The 23,256-nt window shown below is 34.9% G+C and overlaps 1 protein-coding gene across 1 annotated transcript in view; it reads right to left on the reverse strand.

Annotated features, from left to right (window-relative positions):
* The window catches only part of SCFD1 (sec1 family domain containing 1), a 100,646-nt gene that overhangs the window by 52,366 nt on the left and 25,024 nt on the right, over positions 1 to 23,256 (reverse strand). The window contains exons 9-14 of the mRNA XM_027571063.2: positions 22,869 to 22,954; positions 20,272 to 20,371; positions 9,200 to 9,339; positions 6,216 to 6,306; positions 5,584 to 5,657; positions 4,804 to 4,885 (exon numbers count right to left, since the gene is read on the reverse strand). Coding sequence (XP_027426864.1) covers positions 4,804 to 4,885; positions 5,584 to 5,657; positions 6,216 to 6,306; positions 9,200 to 9,339; positions 20,272 to 20,371; positions 22,869 to 22,954 — 573 coding nt within the window. The remainder of the gene's footprint in view (positions 1 to 4,803; positions 4,886 to 5,583; positions 5,658 to 6,215; positions 6,307 to 9,199; positions 9,340 to 20,271; positions 20,372 to 22,868; positions 22,955 to 23,256) is intronic.

The raw sequence follows: 23,256 nt of genomic DNA on the forward strand, positions 1-23,256 counted from the left end.
AGTAATGGTAAAGAAACTGTTCTCCTTCAGCCTTTTTCTTCTCCCATTTCCTCTAAAGGTCTTTATCCCAGTGTCTCAGTGCTCCATCGGTGAGTGCGAGGCAGGGCTGCCTCCATGCTGGAGATGCCTGTCACAGAGAAGGTCGGAATGTGCGCAGATAACCCTGCCTTATGCTCATCTCATCAGCTGATATAGGTCCGATACCTCTTCTTTGAGTACAGAGGTTTCACTAAATTTTTTCTTTCCTCCATAAAGCACATCTATAAGGGATCACCTATGATTTCTAGTTTCAGATTCTTTGAAGTGGAACCAAAAAACTTACAGACGTTTGCAAAGCAATTTTAGTATTTTTCAAGATTTTCCCAATTTTTACAGTTAAATTCTTTTTTAACCTAGTACTAATTTAAATAGGTAAATCACCATCTTCAATAAGTCCAAGGTGTATAACCTAGTTTTAAAGAAACAATCCTCTTTTCCTACTCATACAACTGGCATAAATAGTTTGGAATCAAATATAAATAACTCTTAGGTAAGCAAAAAATTCAACCTGTGTGGCATCCTAGCCGCCAGCTGTCTGCATGTGTGGCCAGCAGCCGCTATGTTTTATAGAGGGAATAAAGGGCATCAGTTAATTTGGTGTGTTGACTAGTGGAAATCAGTTAAGACAGTGTATACTTTATTTTTAAAGCTTATCTTCCCCTAGAAGAAATAAAGAAGTTGAGCCAAAGTAAAATAAGCCCCCTGGAGGAGATGCTAAGGTTAAAAGCTAGCACTGCTACCAAGGGCTAAACCTTGTACAGAGTGTAGACCTAAGGCAGTAGTACATCTGCTTGATCAGATGATGTCTTTAGATCTAATTCAGTACCTCTTAACTTTCTCCACAAGAAGCAGCAAAACAAAAATAAAAATTCAGCACCAATGAAGCCTCAATCCATAATAGCTTACTAACAGCTTGTTTTTTGCTGGCTGTATTCAGATGGAGTGTTCAGATGTTAGAGAGCTTCCTCTCAGGTGGGAGCATTAGGGGAAAGAGTACATCATGCCATTTCTATCTCTCACCTACTATGACTTACACATAGGGGTCTTTTCCTTTTCTTAGGTATCGGCTAAAGAGTACTTAATTCAGTTTGACTATGCAGGTGGGACAACAATAATTGAAATAAATTAAAATCTGTCTACAAATTAAGTAATCCCAGGAGTCATTCCCCCAAAACCAGCAAGTGGTGAAGCCATATTTGTATTAGAAATGAAAGAATTGCTAAGGAGAGATTTAAAAGGTATGGATTACTCGAAACAAATGAGAACTCAACAATTTACTCTTTAATCTATTAAACTAAAGTTAACCACCCAAGCCACTAAAACCCTTAGAATATTAACATAATATTTGCCAAAGTTGTTGCAAATTGAGGTGCTACTTCTAGCTTTCCACCAAAACAATGATGGCCAGATAACTGTCACGACTTCTAAAGAAATTATTTCCTTCTAGTATTCTGCTTCAGAAAATGATCTAAGGAAATGTAAAAAGCAGCTATGATCTAAACATCCCAAAAGGAGAAATATGCAAAACTGAAATGAAGATGAATGAATACCAAGGGAAATGTTCTAAGATCTCTTCATAAAAAGTCATAATATTCTTCCTAATAGTAATAAAAAATATTAGGTGAATAAAAGTTTACAAAGAAGTGAAGCTCAAATAGTCAATCAACTCTGGGGAAAAGAGCAAGCGACCATGGAGAAAACTACTTACTTAGTTAATAGGAACATTACAGCCAGAGGTACCTGGTGTAGAATAGTAATAGTACAAATAAACATGCCACTTAAAAGTAAATATTATAAGGCTAGAAATTTAATAATTATGGGAAACTTTAAGAAGAAATTTTATAACCAGCAGTAATGAGAAATAAATAGCAGAATTTACATCCTAATTTTGACAAGGAAGAAGAATAACTTAAAAGAGAGGGTCAACATTACAAGGACTCTTCACAGAAAACATTCCAATTTTTCTCTACTAAAAGAATTTCTTGTATCAGAATATTTCTTAGAGTATGCAGTTTATTAAATACAACTATAACTGATATGTAAATATTTAAGATAAGTATTCTCCTTTATCAATGATATTTAAAGATGTTCTGATGTTGCCTGGGTTTTTTAAGAACGACCCAACGAGGAACAGTGTATCCTATAGAGGGCATCATTTTCCTTCTCCAAGTGAATGTCTTTTGTAGCACGGTTTCTTTAAATCAGACCCTGTTAAAAGTGTGTCCTCCTTGAGTTAAAGCAGAACAATCAACCCAAAATATGTGGCTTTTATATAAAATCACTTAACACATCGAATGACAAATTAGTTTGAACTTGTTTTATAAAGAGAGCCAAATTACCAGGTCTTAAAGCAGAATTATGTGGGTCAATGGTAGCATGTTAAAGTCAGACAGATAGCCTCTACCAGCACAAAATGATTCTGAAAAACTCATATAAAATCATTAAAGTAAAATTACAAATAAACATCATAAAGAATTTATAAATTTTGCCTTAAAAAAAACCCACCATTTTTCATCTAGACAGCAGTAATAGCTGTCTTTCAATTCCACACTTATTTCTAGAACTCACCCATCACTCATACTCTTCAATTCTCCATTTGAAACGGAAATCAGACCATGTCATTAATCTCCAATGACTTCCCATCACACTTAAATTGCTATTTCTCTTGATCCCATAGTCTATCACTTTTTCCCTCCTTACCATAAGCACTATTAGTCTTCTTTTAGATCCTTAAACACACCAACCTCGTTCCTTGTCCTAAGGCTTTTGCACTTTTTAGTCCCTCTGACTGGATTGGTTGGCCCTGAGATTTTTACTAAGTGGCTCCATGTGATTCAGGTCTCAACCCAAACATCACATCAAAGGTGATTTCCCTAACCACTTAGAGTAGCCCTCTCAGCTGTTCTCTATCACCTTGTTTTTACATCACCTAAATGACTGAAGTTGTCTTATCTATTTTCTAATTTGGATACTTTGTTTATTGTTACTATAATATTAGCTCTAAAAGAATAGAGAACTTGTCTTATTTACCACAGAACTTCCAGTGCCTAGCACAACATACAGTTTCAAAAAACATGACTGAATAAGTCAATTACTTTAGCTAGAATTTTCCCAAACCATAAGCTCTAGTCTCTGACCTGGAGTATGTTCATATAAATTTGTAGCAGGATAATGTTTGTAAAGTTTTATGAATAGGATGAAACTGAGTGCTTTCCACAGGTACAATAATCAGTTACTTTGGGTTACACAAATCAGGTTTGATGGAGGAGCTGAGCTTGGCATATTCCTGGTTTTACAGCTATGAGACCTGAGGTCAGAAAGTAAAATATAAGAATAAACTTTACTAATGAAAAAATACACAAACAAAAAAAAAACTAAAGTCAAAGGAAACCCAAAGAACAGCTTAAATCTTAAAGCCCATATAGGACTATTAACAACTGTCGTTAACTTCTTAGAATTTGTTTTTTTACTTCTTGTCTATGTATTTGCATGTAGCACCTAGCACCCTGCCTGGCACACAGCAAGTACTCTAAAAATGTTTAATGGATCATAAGATCCTCAGTATATAATTACAATTTAACAGATATAAACTAGAACTTATATTTTGTTTTGAAATAGTAAATTTTTAAAACTTTTTATATTAGATTCATTCTTCACCTTGTAAGCAAAGCCCTTCTTTCCTACTGAAGGGAATTCTCAATATAGCTCTCTGTTACATTTCGCCTGGTTATATACATTATCTCCACAGGAGACAATGACCTCAGGTGTTTACAGATCTGAGCAACCTTTTCCCATTTTACAAAGATGCTGCATATGGAAGGGAAATATCATCAGCGGAGTTATCTATAAACAGCACAATTATTCTATTTCTATTCCTGTAGGTACATGAAAATAGCAAATATCAATACTGAGATGTGGAACAAAAGAAATTATGTTTAAATTCCATGCTGCACAATGTCCATTATCCATCTGTACTAACTCCTTCCTATTCTTATGACTTTTTAGATCATTAAAAAAGAAAAATGTTTAAGTCCCCTTTCCATAAATTCAAGGTGTTATCAACATCCTTGACAGGCAACAAGCGTATTTAGCTTTTTTACATTCCTTTTTCAAATGTAACATATCACACGGAAAGCAGGGGTCAGTAATAACCATATTCTAGCGTTTGGTCAATCTGTTTTTGAAATTCGGCTCCACACCCAGAGAATAAGTGATAGTAGAATACTGAGGGACTGATTAAGTCAGGCTGATATGGGATAATCATGAACAAAGTAATGAGGTAAAAGAGCTATAACAATATATAGAAAATACAATCTACTTTTTTCAAAATCACAGTACAACAGGAGACAGAAGCTTTAACGGTGAAAGACTCATCTAAAACTAAAAGTTAATGGACATTTTAGATAGTACTATAGTAAAAGGGGTGTCTAACTCTGTATTATTGATGGTTAGACACAGGTCTACTGTTAACAGAGTAAGTGTAGAGATAGAATTGAGGCAATATTGAGGCAACATAATAGAAATATCACAGATTCTAACTTCTATTTACTGAATGTGTGACCTTGGCAAATCACTATTCTTTCTGGATTCTTAAGCTTCCTCATTTGTAAAAAATGAAGGTAATAATGTTGCCTTTGGTAACTGTATCTCATAATGTTATAGTGAGGCCTCAATGGGATCAGGAATATGAAATCATCTTAAAAAGTATAAAACCCGACATAAATAGAATACATTAATACTGTGGGGGGGGGGAGTTAAATTTACCTTTATATGTTCTAAAACAGCAGTGGCAACATTTGTATGGAGATCAATAAGTCTTTTTTTTTCAAGGAGTTCTGGCAAAGAACTACAAGTATCAAAAAATTGAAAATTAACCATTAAATTTTCTAAGAAAATGACACAGACCTTAATAAAACACACACCTGGGTGTTTCCTCTGAGGAAACTTAGAACAGTAAAAAAGTGACAAGATGACAAGTTAAACTATCAACCGAATTTAATCTCTAAGCTTTACCATATACAGTATTCACTACTTTAATATAGGTGAAATGCTTCTTGGTTTAAAGTAATCTGTCTCTTAAATATCATTATTCCACCATTTCACTTTCTGATTCCAAAATCTGGAGGTTTAGAATATAGTCAGATTAATGGAAATACGATTTTACCTATATATCTAAAACACATTTCCTCTCTTCTTGAAGGCATTTCATAAGTATCAGAAAGAAATTGCACTTAACCTTTAGTTAATAAAATAATAGTAGCAATGATAAAATTAATAATAACTTGCATTATTTTATCACCAATACTATCTTCTTGGTAAAAATATCCCCATTATATAATTCTAACTAGTGAAAGAAGCAAATGATTTGTTATATGAAAAAGGGAATTTAAATCAGCTGGAACATGTTAAAAACACAATTTAGTTTTTTCCAAGGTCTATGCTATTACCTACTATTTCTTATTATAAAAATATTAGCCAAGTTTTTAACGTTCAAAATAAATCTTATCAACAGAAAGACTTAAAGAGCATATATTGCTTACTTACCTAACAGCTGATGTAAGCTTAGCAGTATTGTCAGAAAGCATACTTATGGCTCCTTCATCTTCCCCTTCTAGTCCCTGAGGAGGAAAAAAAGATCTCAGAAGCATAAAAATCAATATATTCCTAAGATCAGTGATAAACACTAAGATTTAAGTCACCCAGAGTAACAGTTCTTCTCCTCTAAGGAACAAACATATCCATTTTTGACAGTTACAGAAAAGTTCTGGTCACCACCCGTCTAATAAGTTGGATGATGAAGGACCAGCGAGTATTTTCAGATAAAGAAATAGGTACAGAGACTTGCCACAGGTCATGTAGTAATAAATGGTAGAGCTGAACTCTGGGGTTAGGTCAAAGTGTGGTAGAATGAGCAGCACTGGAAAATATCTCTCTAAAAGGAAGCCACATTATATATTTTTTCAGACCATAAGTTCAGATGATTCTTTTAAAACACTTTGCTCTTCTCATTATTCAGGTTTCTTTTTGACAAAGATCTTTTATGTAAGTTGAGAATACTCTTCTTATTAAAACAATGAATGGTTTCAAATTTTCATGAGAAAAAAAACAAGTTAATCTCTTTCTCTCTCCAGATGTCCTGCTTCCCTGTAATTCTAAGAAAGCAAAGGAAATCTTACCATAATGCTTTTAAGTCGTTTAACCTCATCTTCCTGTGCTCTGTAAGATTCTAGTTCTTGCTGAACTGACTCTGCGACTTCTGGGAATGGACTGAAACAGTATTGAATAAAAGGAACTATGAGTATGACACTAAAATGTTGATTTTGTGTGCATTCTGAAATATACTCAATGAGGATTTATTTTTAATTTAAATGTACCTATTTGAATTTGAATATATTTAACATATGATATAGCATAAATTTAGCATAAATATAACCATATATCCTTGGATATCTATTTATATTATAAATACTATTTCTTTAAAATGCATATCATAATTCTTATACACCTAAACAAATTTAAATTTATTTCTATTATTTTCATTAACCATATCACATTTTTCTTCACATATACACTGTTAGGAAAAAAAAATAAAATATTTAAGTGACTGAAAAAGAAGAGAAGGTATGGTATATGAAACATCAATTAAATATTACCACCCAAATTAACACAGAGGGTCAGAAGGTTCATATAATTACAAAGATGGCATTTAAAAAATATTTCATGCAACTGTGAAAAAAAATTTTAATTCTGTAAGCTTAATTATCTTAGAACACTGCTAGTAAAAATAGAACACAGATCACAGTTTTGTTGGTCTAAAGCCTGATGTCTTCTTCCAGGCGAGTGTGGCTTAGCAGTAATTTCCATAGACTTCAGACACAAGTGATCTGCAATCATTGAGAAGCTTTGATAGAAAAAATTTCACATGGCACTAATCTTGAATAATTCTAAATAAGTGTATGTTGACCATAAAATGGTTCCTAACGTTAAGCATTTTTCATTTACAGCTTTAGAGCCCAGAAGCTTTTCTTTCTTTAATAAAGAAAAGGTCATTTTTGAGCAGCAATCAATCAAAAACCCTTTACCCTGACATTTGATAGCACTTCATTAATGATAGCACATTTCATCCAGTAGAGACTGAGAGAAATGACAGAAGACCCTGAGAGGATTTTGAAGACCACGGTCCAGTTTTATATGACAACCATAGGCGCTAACCTCAGCTTCAAGAGACTCTATGCTGGCAGAACATAGCACTGAGCATATTAAAATGTGCTGGTTGAACTAGATGATCCTGAAATCTCCAGTATTTTCAGATCTCAGGGCTAACAGACATCATTAACTGCTTACATTTATGGAGTGTTTACTGTATGCCAAACACAAAGTGCGAAGAATGTTTCTCTATTCTCTCATATAATCTAACCACAGTCTTGGTGAGGTACACTGTATTAATAATTAGGACCAGAGCCTTTTGGGATCTTCCAGGACTGGGCTTTATTCTTGCTTTTATCAATTATAACTGGATGACTCTGGGTAAGTTACTTCTTTATATTATTTCACTTCATCTTCATAAAAACCTTCTGAAACAGGGCAACAGGTAGAATTATCATACCTACATTTTACTGATGTGGAAACTGAAGCTCAGAGAGATTTAAGTTACTTGTTTTACTCTACACTATCTGCCAGTGTCTTTGTGCCCATATTACTATTACTATATTTCTAGAATACTGTAGTACGACATTCAGAGGGAGAGTTAGTCAGGGCTATTCTTACAAACAAAAAATTAAAGTTCTTACTATTCAACTTCTTGGATTGTTCCTAAATGTATAAAGAAAATATTCAAATCTTCCATAAATGAAATTTTTTTTTAAGATTTTATTTATTTGACAGAGAGAGAGAGAGACAGCGAGCAAGGGAACACAAGCAGGGGGAGTGGGAGAGGAAAAAGCAGGCTTCCTGCAGAGAATAGAGGCTCGATCCCAGGACCCTGGGATCATGACCTGAGCCGAAGGCAGATGCTTAATGAATGAGTCACCCAGGCACCCCAAGATTTTTTTCTTAAGCTTTTTTCTACTAGAAAATATAAATCCTAAAATTAATTTTAAAATATCCTGCATCCTTTAGAAAAAATGTAAATGTAATTTCTTGTAGTTTGTCACTATGGCAAAAAGCATAGACTATGAAATTCCATAGAGAAGAAAATTATTTAAAATAAATTATAACTGTACCCAAATTGCCAGTCAGAAAGAGGAGGACAGGGACTTTTCTCTGAAGAGAAAATCAAATTCCTTGTTATAAGCAATGTGACTTGGCAATGTTAAAAAAATAAGTTAATAAATAAAAAGATAAAACACACAAAAAACCCAGCTGGTTGAATCAAGTCTTATCTTACTTCTGTTTAAACATAAATGAGGTCAAAAAGAACAGCCATATCAAGGACTTGGTCACATATATGGGTACAGTAATACTTGAAATACTCAAAATAATAACATTTTATTTCATAATTGTTGAGGAGCAGCATTCTTTTTCTCTCAGAAAAATGATTTTTTTTTTTTTTTTTTTGGTTTAGAATGATTTCTCTAGCCATAATGACCACTAGATAACTATTTTAACAATTACTGAGACCATGAAATACCCTAAACTTTAAGGGGACATAGCAATGGGATCTGTATATCTGCCTATAAGAAATCACACAACTAACTATTATTTCTAATGTGCTTTAAATAAATGTTTTTCATGTTTAGGTATTCTCTTCTCCACAGAGATCTAAAACTGTTTGTATGAAGGCAAACATGGAACAAAGAGGGAAGATTACACTTCAGTGTTTCTCTATCACAAAAACCTATTTTAATGAAAGGCAGAAATGGTCTTGCAGAAGGTCAGTGGGGACAACAACACAATTTAGAAAGACTACCTGTAAAATCTACAAAATCATATGGTATGAGCTTATTGAAAAGGGAAGTGGCCCCTGAAAAACGACAAGAAACAACCTAGGAACTGGGAAGAAACAGATATATCCCTACAGACTAATTATAGCTCCTACTCATTGTGTAGAAGAACCACCATGATTTTTTTGATTTTTTTCATCAAATTCATTAAGTCAGATGACATCTTCATTTCCTTATAAGGGGTGAACCTTTAACTTACTCATGTTTTTCTTACTTACCTTCCTTTATGTTTCTGCCAAAATTTATCAACTGGAGTTAAATCATAAGACTTCTTGTTTTTTCTCTTTGGTCTAGCACCAGCTGGAGAATTTTCTACCCCTGAAGATTCTTCCAAATTAACTCTGTTTAAGTGGAAATCCTAGGAAAAAGTAATCCTTTTTTAAGTGACAGTTCAAGAACCATAACATTTCCTACAACAAGGAAAATAACACAGATTCTTAATGCCTTTTCTAATAATTCTAAGGACAAAATTCACACCCGAAATTTAAAGACCTCCTTCCAATGTTTTGTTACACACAAATGTACCTTTAATATTTATGTGTTTTAATTAAAGTAGTAGATACAAATGATTAAAACTTCAAAAAATACATAAAAATCATGTTAAGGTTCTTGTGTGTCCTTCTAGAAAAATATTTTTGCATATGCCAGCATACACATATCCTTTTAATTTTAAAGAACTGCATTACATTATACGTTTTTTGTACCTTACTTTTCTCAAGGAATAATGTATTTTATTATTTTTTAAGATTTTATTTATTTATTTGCCAGAGAGAGAGAGAGAAAGCACAAGCAGGGGGAGCAGCAGGCAGGGGAGAGGGAGAAGCAGACTCCCCACTGAGCAGGGAGCTGGACCCGGGACTCAATCCCCGGACCCTGGGATCATGACCCGAGCTGAAGGCAGCCACTCAACTGACTGAGCCACCCAGGCGCCCCTTCACGTAATAATGTATTTTAGAGTTCCTTCTCTGTGTATGTACATCTACCTCATCTTTATCATTGTTATGTAGTAGTCCAACATTTAGACATATCCATTTATTTAACCAGGCCTCTTGATGCTTACTTGCTTCCACTAACAAACATAATCTTAAACATAATATTTGTTTTTATTTTATTTTTTAGAGAGGGAAAGAGAGACAAAAAGAAACAGGGAGAGAGGGGGAAGGAGGCGAGGAAGGGACAGAGGGACAATCTTAGGCAGGCTCCATGCCCAGTGTGGAGCCCAACGCAGGGCTCAATCTCACAACCTGAGCAAGAGCAGGACACTTAACTGACTGAGCTACCCAGGTGCCCCTTAAATAAATTTTTAAACTCTTAGAGAGTCTTAACATTCTGATCTGTTGATTGATGGTTTGTATTTTTTAAAAATAATTATAACAGAAGCTACAATAATAATAGCACTCCCTTTTACATAAATTCTAAGAGCTAGTTGGACCATTATATAGTTATAAACTTTTCTGCCCCACTCATGTGAGGCTTGATTTTTTTTGTCCTTTCTCAGAAAAATGAACACACAAAAACCAAAATAAAAGTTTTTTGTTTTTTTTTTATCTTTCCCCCTTCCTTTTGCCTTAGACCTGGGGGGTTCCTTCATGTAATAACAGTATTTTATTATTTATTTATTTGTTTCTTTGTTTGTTTGACAGAGAGAGCGAGAGAGCACAAGCAGGGGGAAACAGTAGAGGCAGAGGGAGAAGCAGACCTCCCACTGAGCAGGGAGCCCGATGCGGGGCCCGATCCCAGGACCCTGAGATCATGACCTGAGCCGAAGGCAGACGCTTAACCATCTGAGCCACCCAGGCGCCTCATGTAATAACAGTATTTTATGGTTCAACTTTACTCTGAAGAATAGTGAGCTAAAGACAAATTATGGCTATACGGACGCCTGGGTGGCTCAGTTGGCTAAGCGTCGGACTCTTGGTTTCCACTCAGGTCATGATCTCATGGTCCTGGGAATGAGCGCCACGTCGGGCTGAGCTCAGCAGGAAGTCTGCTCAAAGATTCTCTTCCTCTTCCCCTCTCCCCATTCGCACATGCTCTCTCTAAAATAAATAAATAAATCTTTAAAATAATAAATACAAAAATAGTAAAGACAAAATATGGCTATCAATAAGTGAGTGAATGAACAAAAAATAAATTATGTGGAGAAATTATCTAGCATGGCTATATTACGATCATCTTAGCTCTAAGATATGTTCTTAATAATTAAACTTCTAGGTTTTAGCAGATTAAATGTACTGAATACAATTTAATCTCCTCTTGATATCTAGGTCAACATTACTGGGTCTAATACATTAGACCATACCCTGCAACTTTCTCAAACCCTTTATACAGTAATTTACTTCCTTGTTATCTTCCTCTATGGCACAAAAAACAAGAATGCAAAATATACAGATGTCCAATTGTCATAGTTGATTAATAAGTCTATTGACAAAGAGTATACAATGTTATATTTCAGCCTGCTAATACTATGTCTTTCCTATAGACTCTTCATATCCTCACAGGATAAATACATCAGTAATCTTACTTAATTCCTCTTACCTTCCCATCCCCATACTGTAAAAAATAGTTTATATAACATATCATCTAAAGGAAGAAAACACAATAAATAGATATTAACAGCTAAATCTGAGAACTCTTGCTTTAAAAATTAACAAAAGATACTGATAGTTAAATAGTTATGCCTTATTAACTATAATTTCTTTTTTATTTTAAAGATTTATTTATTTAATTGACAGAGAGAGACACAGCGAGAGAGGGAACACAAGCAGGGGGAGTGGGAGAGGGAGAAGCAGGCTCCCTGCTGAGCAGGGAGCCCAATGTGGGGCTCGATCCCAGGACCCTGGGATCAGGACCTGAGCCGAAGGCAGACGCTTAACTAATGAGCTACCCAAGTGCCCTGTGTGCTCTTATTTTTCAACCAGTAGTTTTGTTAACAAGTTACTTTATTTTGAATGAGCTGTGTCATCACCATGGAAAGAGTACTTTACTAGAAATTCTAGTTAAGGGGAACCTGGGTGGTTCAGTGGTTAAGTGTCTGCCTTCGGCTCAGGTCATGATCCCAGGGTCCTGGGATCAAGCCCCACATTGGGCTCCCTGCTCAGTGGGAAGCCTGCTTCTCCCTCTGCCTGCTGCTCCCCCTGCTTGTGCTCTCTCTCTTTCTCTGTCAAATAAAAAAAAATCTTAAAAAAAAAAAAGAAGAAAAAGAAGAGCATATACTATTACTGAAGTACTGATGGAACATGTAAAAGAAAACACAAAATGATAAAGGAATAAAAAATGGTAAGAATTTTGAGCATAACAGTGGCAAGAACACTTCCATTGTTTGCATAACAGCCAGGCAAATAAGGAAAATTTTAGTCTTGAAAATTGGGAAATTAGAACATTCTGTGCTGAACTTAATCATGTTGAAGAAAGTGAACATTTATCCACAAATAAAAGACAACAGAATTAGTTTCAACATGATAGAGTCTAACCTGTTCCTACTGATATTCATACTTTGACTCAGAAGACTGGACAATGGTGTCCCAAATCATGAGATAAAATAAATCCCACTGAGAAGAAAAACATGGATAAGTTTTCAGCAGTCTTAGTTTCCTTTTACAAGTTAAAGCAGACCAGTAAACCCAAACAGAGCTAATGTTAACAAAATTACATTTGGATGATAATGGGTGACACCCATTTACGCAGAGCTAAGATTTATATTCACATGAGGAAAAAAAGCATAAAAGTAACTTTTATTTTGGCAAACAATTGAGCCAAATCTAATCAAGTCTCTAGATCTATCAGTTTACAGAAATACTGGGGATAGAGAACCACATCAAATTGTGTACCACAAGAATACAATCAACCAAATGCAGAAATGTAGGAAATTCTTTAGAAAACCAATCCAATTCCTTCAACCAAAAAATGGCAATAAAAAAGGAGTGGAAAGAGAGGAACTGTTGTAAACTGAGAAACTTAAAAGATGTATCAACCAATGCAATGTATGGATACTGTTTGGATCCCTATTTGAACAAACCAACTGTAAAGATGTGTCTTTGAAACAATTAGGAAACACTGAATACAGAGATAGTAGCAGATATTACCAAAGAATAATTGTTAATTTTGTTAGGTATGATAATAAAATTATGGTACTTTTTTTTTAGATATATTTTTGCATAGATCATATAATAATGTCCGGGATAAGATGCATATTGTCTGGGAAACTGAGTGATGCATGTGGGGGGTTCATTACAGTATTTTGTAACTTTGTGTGATTTTGTATGAAATATTCCCTAATAAAAGTCTTAAAATTTTATTCATAACAATGAAACAGGATTTAAAATATAACCCACAATCGTTTGCCCCTTGTCATAGTGACTGTGAAAGTATGTGTTGAGATGGGGCCTCATTAACCTTAATTTGGGAGTGACTATGATATGTGAGAGGTCGTCCTTGCTCATCCACATGGGACAAGAAACAAGGAATACCGTGAACAAAAAATAAGTATTTGTTATTTTAATCCACCAAAGTTCGAGGGTTCTTTTATAATGAACATATCCTAATTCAGATGCCAAGGTATTCTGTATAGATTTAGCAATGTCAGGAATTTTGATAACCTTGTTCATTTTTATTAAAGCAGAATTCCTTATAACTCTAGGAATCATGGGCCAGAAGCCACCTGAGATATATTGCTGACAATATGCAAACATTTTCTACCAGTCTTCATGTAATAATCTCAACTTAAGTAACTTATTTCGTCTCTAAACTAGTAAAGAACTTGAGTTGTAATTACTTAGAAACATGCTGTCTAATACAGCTGATACTGGTCAATGTGGCTACTGATCATCTGGAATGTGGCTAGTCTGAATTAAGATAGAAGTATAAAATATATACCAAATTTTTAAGACTTAATATATAAAAAGAAAATACAGAATAGTTTTAAATTGATTATGTGTTAAAATGCTAATAATTTAGACTTATAGGGTTATATAAAATACATTATTAGAATAAATTTCATCTATTCCTTTTTATCTTTTTAATGTGGCTATTAGAAAATCCAAAATTACATCTGTAGCTCATACTTTATTTCTGTGAGACAACACTGATTTAGAAACCCTGAACTTTGGTCAACGGTGACAAGAAGGAAAAGAAAAATATGTACAGAAGACATAAAAAAAAAAAAAAAGGAAAGAAAAATCTAACTTAGACTATTTATAAGAATCATTTAATTGAAAAAGAAAATCTTTGTATAACGCCCCATCACAGACATAGACATGTCTCAAAATCTTATGTACTAAGCAACTGGGATATAAGGAAAAAAAATAGTAGCAACCTAAAACAGATTAGTAAATAGCAAATAATACATACAGCAATGAATATATAAACATACTAAAACAATACCATTTTTTAACAAATGAAATCAAAGATGTCTTCTTGGATTTCACATAGTCTACACACGTTTAGTAAGAAATTCCCATGAACAACCTAGATTTAAGTAAAAGTTTACCTAAGATATGAAAAACCAAAGCCCAAGTAAAGAACAAGATACTAAGATGAAATAAAGCCCATCCCTTTGCCTAATGGTAACTACTCATTACAGACAAACAATCAAATCCACCCCTCCCACAACCAAGGTATAATAAAAAGGAGTCATGACTTTCTGATTATTTTTGTTTCTTATATCCCAGTAAAAGGAAAGGGGCACTGCAAAGGTTTTCACTAGAAGAGTGTATTTCCCATGTTAAATGACAAGAATCTTTCTGGCACACAGGGAAGTTGTATAAATTTTCAGTTGTTTCCACAGTCTGATATATAAATACTATCAGTGTTCGAGATTTTCAGGCAAAGGTATTTGATATAAAAAGCAAGCTCCGATTTCAGGTTAACAGTTCCTATCTAGAACTTTTACTCCATCTTGTGGAGGTAAAGGGTATTATTATTAAGAATTTTGAAAACTCCAAAGAAACTTCAAAAGCAGCAGTTTTAACAACAACAACAAAAAAAATGACATGAGAATAATTTATGATATCCCAGTTATAGTTGTTTCACATCTAGAAACTGCATTAAAATTAATTAACAGGAGCTACCATATGATCCAGTAATTGTGCTATAGGATATCTACCCCAAAAATATGAAAACACTAATTTGAAAGGATATATGCACCTCTATGCTTATTGCAGCATTATTTACAGTAGTCAAATTATGAAAGCAGCCCAACTGTCCAATAGATGAATGGATATGGGCGCCTCGGTGGTTCAGTCAGTTAAGCATCTGACTTGATTTCAGCTCAGGTCGTGATCTCAGGGTCACAGGATTGAGCCTCGCAGTGGGCTCCCCTCTGAGCACCCTTTGCCCCTTCCCCCCTTTTCCCCTTTCCCTGCCTGCGCATGCACGTGCTCTCTGAAGTAAATAAATAAATCTTTAAAAAAAATAGATGACTAAAGATGTGGTATATATATATATATAATGGAACATTATTCAGGCATAAAAAAGAATGAAATCTTGTCATTTGCAACAATATGGATAGATCTAGAGAGTATAATACTAAGCAAAATAAGTCAGTCAGAGAAAGACAAATACTATATGATTTCACCCATATGTGGAATTCAAGAAACAAAACAAATGAACAAAGGGAAAAAAAAAAGAGACAAACCAAAAGAGACTCTTAACTATAGAGAACAAAGAGATGGTTACCAGAGATGAGGTGGGTGGGAGGATGGGTTAAATAGGTGAAGGGGATTAAAAGCACACTTATCTTGATAAGCACTGAGTAATATACAGAACTGCTGAATTACTATATTGTACACCTGAAACTATAACACTGTATGTTAACTATAGTGGAATTAAAATATTTTTTAAAATTGAAGAAATTTTTTTAAATTAAAAAATAAAATTAATGAGCAGGAATAAGTAAAAAGAAATTGTGTAGTTTATCTTAACCAATCTCTTTAGAGACTATTTTCATAAGACCTAAATATTCTGATAATAATGCCATGAAAAGACTGCCTAAAGGTAATACGGAATCTGAGAACCTAACCTAAGAAAGTTAACTAGAGATGTGCATTGCTCTATTATTTATAAGAAAAACTAAAACCAATAATAACCCAAATGTCCACAGGTACCCACTAGTCTAACCTTCATGCATTAGGGATAACATCTGCTTGGTTCACCATGTATCCCAGAGACTAGCAGTGTCTAGTACAGAGCAGGCACTTAAAAAATATTTGTTTAACTGAATTTTTGGAGACACACGGTTGCCAACTTTTAATTGGCTTACTTGTTTATATGTATGTATGTATTTCTTGATTTATTCAAAAGATTTATTTATTTATTTGAAAGAGAGCCTGAGGGGGGCAGAGGGAGAGGAGAGCAGCAAACTCTGTACTGAACACTGAGCCAGATGCGGGGCTTGATTTCACAACCTTGAATCATGACCTAAGTCAAAACCAAGAGTTGGACACTTAACCCACTCAGCCACCCAGATGTCCCCGCCTTGTATTTCTAAAAGGATTATTTTAACTTCCAAGAATAGGAAATAAAAAATTAGTAAATTATATATCTCACAAAAATACAAGGATAATAAAAAAGGTAAGCACCCACAAATTAGCAAAAAGGTTGATCAAAAAAACTCATTTCATAGCCCTTAGTATTTTCATTTCACTCTGGAACAGTAAAAACCTCAAGGACCAGGATTAGCCTTGTCTGGTTTGGGGAGATCTCTGCCCTAAGTTATGTTTCCCAATTTTCTCTGCTAACAATACAGAATAAGAGCATATTCCTTCATGGTGCAATTACTTGTATATACATCTTATCTCCTATGCTCAAAGCATCAAATACTTTCATTAGAAAAGGAATTAAAAAGACTAAAGTATCTCAATGCTCTGTATAGCCTCCACATACAACCAGGAGTGAAGAGATGACTCCTGATCTGTACCACCCCTTGCTCCCACCCTAAAGCCCCACCCCACCAACAAAATCTAATTTGAGATTAGGGGAAAACTATATCATCATGCCAATCTCTCTATGGCTCCCTATACCACCTCTTTCAGATTCCACCTCTCATCTTATCCAATTCCTAAAACCTTTCTGTCATTAACCTCTAGAACTCATACTCAGTCAATAGCAAAATCTCCTATTCTGAACATCTACTCTAAACTTCCACTGTACTTTCTTACTCTAATTGAACTCCAACTGGATGGATCCGACACTGAGATACCTGCCTTCCTTGCTACTCCCAGACTCTTCACTCGTCTTCTTCCCTAAAACAACTACAGCTTTGAAATTCCTGTCATCAGCCTACTAACAGCAATTCTCACTCAGAGGCAATTTTGCCCCTCTTCACAGCCTGGGTGTATTTGGCAATGTGGGAAGACATTTTGGTTGTCACAACTGAGAAAGTGCTACTGGCACCTAGAGGGTAGAGGCTGCTAAACATCCCAAATGCAAAAGACAACCTCCACAACAAAAAAATTATCGGGCCCAAAATGTCAATGCCAATGTTGAGAAATCCTGGTCTATAGTGATCCTGATCATTAATGCCTCCTACAGACCTGCATCAACTTTTCTCTTTCGATCACTCCCACTGATATACAAACATGCTGGAATGTTTCACATTTAAAAATCTTTTTTGACCTCACATTCCCTTCTAGCAATTACCACTTTTCTCAACTGTCCTATACAGCAAAAACTCTTCTAAGTTGCTCTTACCAAAGTTAGTAATAACCTTCATGTTGCCACATGCATTGGTGACTTCTTAGTCCTCAGCATTTGTCCAATTCCTGCCTCCTCTCTGAAAACAGTTAATTCACTGGTTTCCAAAACAACACAGATCTAGTTCTCATATCTCACTACTGGTTGCTTCTTTCTACGTTATATTGTTGGTTCCTATTCATCACCCAGAATTCTAAATGTTGAAATGCCTCAGAGTTCAGTTCTTGGCCCTCTTCTCTATTTATATTCATCCCTTTGGTGGTCTCATTTTATCTCTTGGCTTTAAATACCATCTATAAATGGACTACTCTTAAATTATTTCTCTAGACCAGATGTTTCTCCTGAACTCTAGACTCATACATCTAACTATTTAATATCTATTTGAATATCTTAATAGGCATCTCACATTTAACATGTCTAATACTCAATATCTGATCTTTCCCTCAAAATTTCTCCTTCCATGTCTCTATCTCGATAAATGACATCTGTCCATTTGCGAAGGCCAACACTCCGGGCTCATCTTTGACTCCTCTCTTGGATCTGCATCCAATTCATCAGCAAATCCTATGCTATGCATTCCATATATTATCACAACCCTCACCATTTCCACCCTGTTGTAAGCCACCATCATCTCTTGCTAAGATAATTCCAACAGCCTCCTACTGGTCTCTTGACTCTTCCTATGCCCCTCAAGGAGTCCATTTCAGCACTGCAGCTACAGTGGTACTCCTAAAATGTGTTTCAGATGCCACTCCTTCACTCAAAACTGCATTGGCTCCCCATTTCCCTCAAACTGAAAGTCAATATCCTTATAATGGCCTATAATGTCCTATGCTATACTGCTTCCCATAACCTATTTAACTTTGCCTCCTGCTATTTCCCCCCTGCCTTACTTTGGCCACCTTGGCTGCCTTTCAATCCTTTAAACATATTAGGCATTCTTCTGCCTAGAAAGCTGTTCTCTTCCACATAGCTATGTAATTCACTACCTTATTACCTCCTTTAGATCCTTCCTTAAATGCCTCTTTTTCAGTGAGGTCTTTCCTATTTTCAAGTTACAATCCTGTTCACCATTACCTGCTTTATTTTCCTCCAGAGTATTTTCCACCTTCTAAAATGTCATATATTTCATTTTAGTTACTGCCTGTCCTATCATAATGTAAGCTCCAGGAAGAAAAGAATATTTTCATTTGCTTTCTTTATTGCTAGAACCAGGATCTAAAATGTTTTGTCAGACAGCATACCCTCCAGTTGTGGCTGAATTCTTCTTCAGCCTCTTACTTGACCTCCTAAAACTAGCTTCCATGTTGCATTACTCAGGGTTTAATTCAGTAGTCCCTCTGATTCTTCTTGCCCTCTCAACTGACTCAGAGTTGCCTAGTATTTCATTGACACTCATCCTTACAATCTAAAATGACACAGGATTCTAGGATACAGAAGGGTACAGAACTGCCAATTTTCATCAGTAACCTCGAGATCTGATTTACTTAAATAAATATCTTACAGCTAGAATCTGGGCTTTAAAGCAATAAACCAAACAAAAAACCATCTATTATGTTTTCCATTTCCTTTCCATATGACATTTCAGTCACTCTTTGCAATAATGATACCATTATATACTATAATCCCTAGAGGCCTGGGCTAGAAGTCAGTAAACTGGAGTGCTAGTTTTGGCAGAGCCAATGATTTGGGTTCAAATCATTTAACTTCTGTGTCTAAAATTTTTCTATCAAATGGGAACTAGTCTGGCTTTATTACATAGTGCCTCGTACAGAATTTATTTGTGAACATATTTTCTTCCCATTGACTTTAAAGATTGGGCCTGTTTTATTTATCTGTGTATATCACATGCTATATACAATATTTAGTAGATGAATATATGCATGAATATAAATACAGATTTTTGCTTTAAGCATGATTTTACATATGTGGAATTACCTCAAAAAACATATGGTACAATATAAAAAATGCTATTTACATTTACCATAAAATGAGACTTAACTGATTCCCAGAAAAAACTGAAATTATAGCTTTCCTCCTCAGAGAGAAACTTTACTTCCTCACTATGGGAAAAAAAAATTACTTTGTTAGAAAAATTTTTTAAAGTCACTCACTGAGGGGTGCTTGGGTGGCTCAGTCGGTTAAGTGTCCGACTCTTGGTTTGGGCTCAGGTCATGATCTCAGGGTCGTAAGACTGAGCTCTGCCCGCATCAGGCTCCACACTGGGCATGGAGCCTGCTTAAGAGTCTCTCTCCCCCCTCCCTCTGCCTTACTCAGTGACCCCAACTCGTGCTGTGTCAAAAAAAAAAAAAAAAAAAAGCACTCACTCATTTTCCTTCATTCCTTTTCTCCCCATCATTGCCAACAATACAAATAATTAATCCTACACCTTAAAGATTATAAGTTCAGAACTTTACACTTCAATGCTTCACTATTCTCCAGCATCCACACCCAGTGATACCAAATTCCATCACTTTTTTGTTCATATTTCTCAGCTCAGCCTTCTCACCTGTGTCTCTGTAGTCATGACGTTAATTTTAAATTAAAAGGACCATTGAGTATTACATTTTAGTAAAATGTGGTATATTTAGCCTCTTACCAGTACATCATGCACCAAGGCTTGGTATGTCCAAGTATGGTGTAAAGGAGTCGCCAAATCTATGTTTCTGTCAACAAGGACTAATAAAGGCCTTTGGAAGCTGTAAATACATTTAAAAAAAATTATGTAACTCAATAACAGTTTCTACATCTCAATTTTTCTAATACTTTCTGGTTTTATCATTTGGACATGAACAGTAAGTATGCTAATATTGACATTCCATAAGTATTGCTTCGGACTACTCAGAGCCTGTGTATAATGCTAGATTATAAGTCTTGACGGTCTTAAAGAAAAAAATCTATGCGAGTACTTTTACAGAGTAATTTTTATAGTTATCAAAGTAAGAATAAGTTGCTTCTACTTAGATTTGTATTTCACATTTTTTTGGAAAAAAAAGGAATAGCTATTGTCAGTTTCAGAGAAAACTATTAGAGTAGGATCTTAAAAATTTACAAAAATGTTTGAGTTCCATAAATTACAAATTACAACTTTTTTCTGTAAACACAAATTCAAAAAGCAGACTATAGAGAAGAGCGTCATGAAACCACATCCCATATAATATATAAAACTAAAACATTAAGCCACGATGGTACCTAATTATATAACTATTATATAACTTACCAAACACTTCATATGTTATTTACTGCATTATTACAACTTAGATGTGAAATAGACTATACTTAAAGCAAAGTGAGGCACAAAGTCATCTGTTGCCATATGTCTCCAAAAGTTGTAAAGGTCTGCTTTGGCAATACTGTATCAAGGGTATACATCAATTTTCAAAAGATACTGTTATATGATTATATTAACTATTCATATTTTGTCCTGCAAGGGAACTCTGACCATTTTAGTAACTCATTACACTGCACTGATTAAAAATGCACTGCACTGATTATAAAACTCTGCAATAAATAAGTAGGAGTGGCACCCTTACCACCTATTATCGTTTATTACTCCAGAGCTAGGTGAAAGGCAAGGAAAGATAGCCTATGGCAAAGTTTCTTAATTCAGCACTGCTGAGATTTGGGGCTGGATAATTCCTCATCATGGGGGCTTGTCCTGTGCATCATAGGATGTTTAGCAGCATCCTATAATGCAACCCACTAAATTCCAGTAGCATCTACCCAATTGTGACAACCAAACATGTCTTCAGGCATTACCAAATTCTCATTGAGGATCATTAACCTACAATTGGATTCAAATGTCCAAAACAATAGTCCAACAAAGTTGCTGACCCCTAATTAAAATAATTTAGAAATGCACCCAACAAATTAAAAATAAGACAACTATATTATAACATAATTAAGTTTTTAGAAATTATCCAAATAAAACAGTGCCTTTGTGTGGGTTTCTAAGGCTTTTATGAGAGCACTATAGAAAGGGAACTGTTAAGAGATGCTACAGTGGGTGCTTCTGTTGGAAAAAAAAATCGGGGCGCCTGGGTGGCTCAGTTGGTTAAGCTACTGCCTTCGGCTCAGGTCATGATCCCGGAGTCCTGGGATCGAGTCCCGCATCTGGCTCCCTGCTCAGTGGGGAGCCTGCTTCTCCTTCTGACCCTCTTCCCTCTCATGCTGTTTCTCTCTCTCTCTTGCTCTCAAAAAAATAAATAAAATCTTTAAAAAAAAAAATCAGGTGAGAATTTGATGTTTCTGTTCTCCTTAATGAGAAGCATTCTGAAGAGTATTTAAGACCAGCAATGAAATCATAAATTATGTGGGGGTTCTAGAGGGGAGGGGGGTAGGGGGATGGGTTAGCCTGGTGATGGGTATTGAGGAGGGCACGTTCTGCATGGAGCACTGGGTGTTATGAACAAACAATGAATCATGGAACACTGCATCAAAAACTAATGATGTAATCTATGGTGATTAACATAACAATAAAAAATAAAAAAAATAAAAAAAAATTATGTGGGGGCTAAGACAGTTGGAACAAACAACTGAAACATGTTAGTGTTAACTCCAAATTATAGGAATAGTACATAAGACAGTAGGAGCCATCTAAATTGACTTGAAATGAAGTCTATGGAAAGTTACCATAGAATTATTATCCCTGGAGGGCAGTTATACTGACTATCAATTTATTTTTACAGGCTTTATTAATTCACTTAAAACTGGGGGTAGGGATTAATTTTCCAAAATACTGTCTATTCCCCTTGAAATAATTCTCAGCCACTTGTGTGGGTTTCTTTACTTCTTCACCCCAATATTGTCCATTGTTTTTAATAAACAAGTATTTCAATGTAAAAATGGAAACTAGTTGATAGGTAGAAATAGACATAAGCATCACAAGTTTTTCACTTACTTCTGTCATTACCAAGAAGCTTAATGATAACTGAAATAGAATGGCTTCTGACCTTCAAGGCCATATAAACAGAAAAATTTCTCCTACAGATGAGAAAAATGCAAAACAATTTCATGGGGCTTGAACTCACAATCCCGAGGTAAGGACCTGAGCTGAGATCAAGAGTTGGATACCTAACTGACTGAGCCATGCAGACGCCCCCAAAACAGAAATTTCTAACAGAAGGTAAATTAAATAAAATATTCCATCTGTATTTCAAGAACAAACTGAGTCAAAACCCTGATAAAACATAATACCTGAATTGGCCAGCTCCAAGTGTATCACCTGTAAAAAGACTGTTTCTTGCATCTCTTAGATTTTCTCGAAGTTTCTTATCTAGTTTCTGAAAAATCAAATTTGATAATAACTCTTAAAGAAAAATTTCACAGAACTTTATATAGGCTAATAAAATGTGTTATTATGAACATTAAGAACATAATGTGTTCTTAGTTTCATAACTAAGAAATTTGGAACTTCTTTACAAAATAGCAATTCTAAAATCTAAGTATTTCAGTTTCTTTACTATTCAGTAACATCATAACTTGGACTTGAAAAGACCAATGCCTTTTTTATTGTGACTCAGGCCTGATTTCACTAACAACTACTTTCCACTGACTATTTTTACTTTAGGTACAGGAATGATTT

The sequence above is a fragment of the Zalophus californianus genome, chromosome 6 (assembly GCF_009762305.2).
Source record: "Zalophus californianus isolate mZalCal1 chromosome 6, mZalCal1.pri.v2, whole genome shotgun sequence".
Taxonomy (NCBI): domain Eukaryota; kingdom Metazoa; phylum Chordata; class Mammalia; order Carnivora; family Otariidae; genus Zalophus; species Zalophus californianus.